Source organism: Chaetura pelagica, unplaced genomic scaffold (genome assembly GCF_000747805.2).
Source record: "Chaetura pelagica isolate M959 unplaced genomic scaffold, ChaPel_1.0 scaffold116, whole genome shotgun sequence".
NCBI classification, from domain to species: domain Eukaryota; kingdom Metazoa; phylum Chordata; class Aves; order Apodiformes; family Apodidae; genus Chaetura; species Chaetura pelagica.
The window spans coordinates 4,990,837-4,997,416 of record NW_009953655.1 but is presented as its reverse complement, the minus strand read 5'-3'; the positions used below and the strand labels follow the sequence as shown (position 1 = coordinate 4,997,416).

The following is a 6,580-nucleotide window of genomic DNA, read 5'->3' as shown; positions in this document are numbered from 1 at the left end:
GCCCGCTCCAAGCGATCCACTGAGAGATGGACTTGGCAGGCGTGCTGCTGGCGTTGCTCCTCGTGCTAGTGCTGGTTGTCTCGCTGCTCTCCAACCTCCTGGTGCTGCTATGCTTCGTCTACAGTACAGAGATCCGCAAGCAGGTCGCCGGGGTTTTCCTGGTGAACTTATCCTTTTGCAACCTGCTCCTCACCGTCCTGAACATGCCTTTTACCCTGCTGGGGATCTTGAAGAATCAGCAACCCCTCGGGGGCTGCGTCTGCAAAGCGGTGGGCTTCCTGGAAACTTTCCTGACTTCCAACACGATGCTGAGCATGGCAGCACTCAGCATCGACAAATGGATTGCTGTGGTGTTCCCCTTAAGCTACACCAGCAAGATGCGGTATAAGGATGCTGTGATACTGATGGGCTACTCCTGGCTCCACTCCCTCACTTTCCCCTTGGTTTCCTTGTTTTACTCGTGGGTAGATTACAGCAGTGTTTATGCCTCTTGCACCTTGCACCTGAAGGAAGAGACGGAGCGGAGAAGGTTTACAGTGTTCACCATCGTCTTTCACTCCACCAGTTTCATGCTGTCACTGGTGATCTTGTGTTTCACCTATTTAAAGGTGTTGAAAGTTGCCCGGTTCCACTGCAAGCGGATAGACATTATTACCATGCAGACTCTGGTTTTGCTGGTGGATATCCACCCCAGGTAATGTGTGTGTGTTTGTATTCACAGCCCCGGGGCACTTGCGGTAGGTACCCCAGGCACAGAGGATACCCTGCCTCCCCAGCACCCTTTCCTGAGCTCCTGTCTGCCCTGGCCACATGGTAAGCTCTTCTGCCTCTAGTTTCAGACGCTGCTTACAGTGCCAGAAGACAGTGGCTTGTGCATTTGTAGCCTCCTTTATTTAACTGCTAGTCCTGCTCGCTGGTGCTCCCCCTTGCCCGAGCTCCATTTAACAGGAACCTGCTTTTTTGGTGAGCGAGGCTGTCCCTGGGCTCGAGGGGCCAGGGCTGCCCTCCCGTCCCCTAGGGGCTCCTACCCCCTGGATCCGGCTCTTCCTGACTGGTGCAGGGGCTGCCCTGCCCTTCCCTCCCCACCCCCTGGACTGGGGCTCTCAGCCTGAGAGTCCTTCCCCTTTCCCCAGGGCTCGCATCTCACCTCCTCCCTCTGTGCCTTAACCCACCACCGGCTCTTTTCCCTTTGCAGTGTGAAGCAGCGCTGCCTTAATGAGCAGAAGCGGAGGAGGCAGAGGGCTACAAAGAAAATCAGTATTTTTATAGGGTCGTTCGTGGTCTGTTTTGGTCCTTACATTATCACCAGGTTAGTATCACCTGTTGGGGTGGGGGGGTTTCTGGGACTGGTGTGCCCTCAGATTCACAGGTGCCTGGGGGGGCTACAGCTAATTTTTGGTCTCAGAGCCTGATGGACAGCCAGGGCTGGTTCTGAGGGGCAAAGCACACACTCACAGCACACCACACACTCACATACACATCGACCCTGCTTGCACACCCAGGCTGCTGGACAAAGCCTTGGCAGCCTTGGGCTCTCCTTTCCTCATTGCAGCCAGGTCTGGGTACTCCTGCCAAGAGCAAGAGGCTTTTAGGACAGGTACCAGGAATTAATTACGTGCCAGTGGGAGACGAAAGCAGTTTAAAAGACCTGCCACCCTTCCTTATTAGCACGACTCAAACAATAGAGAGAAAAGCAGAAAGCTTTTCCTTATGAGCTCAAGTTGTTAGGCTTTTTTTTGTTTGGTTGGGTTTTTTTAAAGTCTAAGGCCAAACTTGCTGCTATTAGAAGCTGAGATGACATAACTTAAATTTATCCAGGCTGATAATTTTTCAGATAAGCTTTGTGTCTGGAAACATTAATGTCTGTAAATACATTGCTAATGGTGCAGCAGGGCCTTGTGATGAGGTGTAAGATTTTCCTCCTGAGAAAACCAATAATTAGACTTTTAAAATGCATAGGAAACAGCACACTCCTCAATATGGCCAGAATTATTGGCATCCACCCTGGCGTTTGCACCTTTTTATGTCATCGTGCATCATTCTCTTTCTGTACTTGTACAGTCTTTATGCAACATATGGTTATTATTTTAAAATCTTGCATAAATCAGTGAGCTGGAAGCCAATGTTAATGATACTGAATTGCAGCACCTCAGGATTTAGCCTTTAATCTTTAAAATAAAATAGACTACATCTTTCACAAGTGATTTTAAAATATTTCCCACTTCACAGTGTGTTCAAGACACCCTTGAAGAGAACTGACTTCTGTGGAGGCAGCTACACTAGCCTGCAAAACTACCCTGGTGAGGGCTTCCTCAAGGTTGATAGCAAGATGCCAGGGTCTGCAGCCACACCATGTTACAGAAATCAGCCACTTTTAGTCCACTAATTTTACACAGTCACACACACACATATGTATAGGCTGTTTATGATCATTGTCATTGCTCTTTTCTTACATGGGTAAGGGGACAGACTTAGGCCAGTGCCCAAAAATGAGAAAGTTTTTTTAACCTATATGTTGACATTTATTTCAGTTCCCTTTTGCATGTTGCAAGGGATTCCTGACTGATTGCCTGGATACCTGCATTTTTTTTTCTGCAGTTGAAAGGATTATTACAAATATTAACATTACATCATAGAGTTAAAAGGTTAAATGATCACCGTTCGGAGCATACTAAGTAATTTTCTACTTACTTTTGCCATAATCAGGATATAATTATATTGATCTTCTTTCCATCTGAACATTACCAAGCTCAGCAAATTCCATCATTGCCACATTTTTCAGAGTGGAACTATTTCTCATAAACTTTTAAAATAAAAGTGACTTCCCTCTTCAGACCTTGCATTTGGCAAAATGTGAGATGTGTGACAAACTGGTAGGTATCTCGTGTGCCATTAGAGAGAAGGCTGAGGATTGGTTTATGTAAATGTGCATGTAAATGTACAGCTTCTGTCTCAGTCACAAGGACTGACTTGGTTCAGTGACAGAAAAATGGAAAGTATTTGGGGAGGACATCCCCAGAGACATTTTGTGCCAAAGGCAAGGCAATGTCCAGGCAGCACTAGAGAGAAGTTGGTGGAGGTGAGGTTGGAAGACTTGCTGCTGTGCCTGTTTCACCATTCTTCCCCCATTCTGGTTTTTAGGCGGAAGTGGCACTGAAGCAATTTCTCTGCAGACAATGTGAAAGATACTCTCCCCGTGTTCCTGCTCTTTGGTGTGGTGACTCAGGTTGCTTTGTGAGCTCAGTATTTCCTCCTCATTTCAGAAATGTGAATGAGATTATCATCATTAGCAATATATTTGTCTGTTCACTAAGAGCCGACAGATGAATATCATCTTTTTTTTTTTGTAGCAGCCCTGAAAACAAGAAAATGATACTATGATGCATTCAGATGGATGTTTCTAAGGCTGACTTGATTTGGCCAGGCCCTTTATCTTATTAAAATCAGTGTAATTTTTCTTCTGTTGGCTTCAGTGCAATTATGTTTGGGCCCATCATACATTAAAAGGAACACATAGCAATACATCTATTTTTATGATACTTTACTCTTCTTATTTAGTGTCTTTATAAAAAAAAATCAATCATGGAAAGATCAAATGTATACTTCTTGTATTAGGATGATATACAGGATGACAAACCTAAGCAACTATAGAGCAAGTATCATTTTTTGTACATTCATTTCTTGTTTTCTTTCTTTCCAAAATTTCTGTTTTGAATTCACTGGAATTTTTTTCCAAGCAGCTTCAGACAGAAGTAATCTGGTTTTTAAATACACTTGCCATATGAATGGTTTCACTTTTACACATACAAATGAGAAATTTTCCTATCAGAGTTCAACCACTTGTTGCAATGTTCAGTCCTGGTGGTGGTAAGTGAGCTTTTCTATGTGTAGGGACTTTGGAAAGAGGCCAGAAGGTTCTTCAAGCCTTGAGGAAACATCATCTTACAGTCATGGTTTAGGGTACAGAAAAGGGCTATTTTGTCTCATGGTACCGTTTTTGTTTTGTTTTGTTTTGTTTTTCTTCTGGAATGAATATAGTGAAATTTTATATTTATGCTTCTGCAAAAGATTTCATAAAAGATGTACAGATAATAAAACTTCTTCCCCTGTTCTTTCCACCTTCATGGAGTGTTTGCTCACTGCAGATGAGCTGTATGCCAGAAATTTGCTGGAAGAGTGTGAAGGTTTGCTAACACTTCAGTGGAAAAGTTGTTTAACTTAGTTGCGGTTTCACTCTCCATGATTAATACACCCATCTTAGCGGCAGTGCTGAGGCCACTAATCATCTCTGAAGCACAGACCAGGAGACACAGGTCTGGAGACAGCTGGTTAGTCATATAATGATGATAAGTGTTGTCTCCTTGTTTTCTTTGGCCAAACCTGCGGCCAGCCAAGTGCACGCAGGACCTTTCACAGGTAAGTGGGTACAGCTGTGCTCCTAAGCACACTGTGGGACTGCAGGTGCCACCCAAATCACTCTGAGATATTGCCATGTTTTTCTTCATACAACAGTTTACCATTAATTCACTCTGCCTATGTGATGTGGTATAATGCAAGTTCACTGTTCTGTACCCAAGGAGATGGATTCAGTGGTCTAGCCCAGGTGTCTGGTGTTGTTTGAGATGCTGCATAGCATCCAAAACTTCTACATAGGTTGGCAGACATGACACAGGACCTAGAAAAGATCCACAACCTCCAGAAGCAGTAGCATGATGCTGAAGGGGTTATGCCCACATGTCTCAAGTGTCACTAGACAGCTGTACTTAGGCAACAGAGTTGAGTGGACCTGGATGCCTCAAGTCAACTATGTCACCAAGATTTTCCCCACTGGCTAACACAAGTCTCAATTCAGAAAATGAGCAATAAACCACAACACTTTCTTATCTCACAGGCACAGGAGCATCAACACTGAAAACACACATTTACTCTGTTTCCACAGAGGGAATGATTTTTGTCTCCCACTGGCCTTGCTAGAAAAGTTTAATTTGCCTTTATCGAGTCCAAGGAGCAAACAAATATAGGGCCCTTATCCTGCAGGGATTGTGTACTGTAGGAAAGTGTTACTTCAATGTTTCATGAAGAATGCATTGAACACTGGGCTCAGTGTGAATATAACACGAGTGTTTCCATCTCTCTTTAATGTTTAACAGGTTGATAGAGCTCCTTCCTTTTGTTACCATAAATTACTACTGGGGAATTATAAGCAAGTGCCTCACCTACAGTAAGGCTGCATCAGATCCATTTGTTTACTCACTTCTGCGTCAACAGTACAAAAAAGTTCTGATCAACATAGTCAACAGGATACTGAAGAGGGACCTGTATCCATCATCAGGGTACAACAGCTCTCTCGACACTGAAAACGATTACTGCTTGCACAGAGCAAACTAACAACATGAGAAGTTTCCCCCTTCCAGTGAGACAGGTGTTGCTGGAAAGCTGCCTTTGCCCTCTCATGCTGACAGTGGTGACAGCGTCTCCTGGGTGTGAAAGCTGCATCAGTGTGATGCATTTCATTGTGGACTTTCATGAAAGGCTCTTCCCTGGTCTGCAGCCAAGTACAATATATGACAAAGCCTCATCCCTGAGTGAATGGAATATGCTTGAGGGAGTTTAAGAGAGCCTTTGAAGCCTTTAAAGCAGCTTAGACATCTTCTAATGCTCCATGTCTGAAAACCGGGTATGTCTTGGAACATTACACATCAGATGTGTTATTCCAATGTCTTCTGGGAACACAGGAATCCCCAGGTTGGAAAGAGAGGCTCAGAGTCTTCTGTGCTGTGCATGTAACTTGGCAGCCCAAGAACTGCTCTGTTAGTTTTGAACATTACAAATAAGTCTTTTAATTGATTGATTCATGTGTTGGTGCCTCAAGTGAGTGATATGGGTCAGCACTTTGAATCTGAGATTGTTGTTATTATTTATTACTAGGCATCATGATTGTAACATAGCCTTTAGGAAGTGGTACGTATATTTGATTGCCAGTATTCTATCAAGCATAACCAAAGTCCACATATCTGAGTTACTAATATTTAGCACTTCAGTGGTATGTGATGACAATAACTGCAGCAACAGTAACAAAGACATATATGGAATTTAGTTAATAGCACTGTAGTTCCATCGCTGAGCTAGTAGTCCTATTCAAATGAGCTTTTATTCAGAAAAAAACAAACCAAATCAGCTAGACAGTAGAAGTGACAGATACCACTGTGTTTCAAATATATTACTTCAGAAGCTATCTGTTTTTGAAGGACAGGCTAAAATATATTCATTCTTTTTAAAGGATATATAATGTGTAAAATATTTCATGCATTGGTTATATTTGGTGGATTGTAATAATATTGTACAATCTTTTCTTTTGTAATGATCAATTCATCTGTTGATTTTAACTGATACCAAGAGATGTCTGAGAGACAGTATAACAGACCTGCTGCCAAATGCCCAGAAACACAAAGCTGCTTTATTACTATATGTATTTTTCTCTTTTATTTATTTTAAAATCTAACCATGCTTTGGAAAATTGTGTGTATCATTTTCAAGCAATATTCCTTTGATTATATAAGACATTAATCATAATGTTCTA

The 6,580-nt window shown here is 42.9% G+C and overlaps 1 protein-coding gene across 1 annotated transcript; it reads left to right on the top strand.

The window, feature by feature from the left end:
- Positions 1-26: 26 nt before the first annotated feature.
- On the top strand, positions 27-5,388 carry GPR78 (G protein-coupled receptor 78). Its single transcript, XM_010000297.1, has 3 exons — positions 27-694; positions 1,196-1,309; positions 5,151-5,388. Exons 1-3 carry the CDS (start codon positions 27-29, stop codon positions 5,386-5,388), a joined length of 1,020 nt encoding a protein of 339 aa, XP_009998599.1.
- Positions 5,389-6,580: the final 1,192 nt, after the last annotated feature.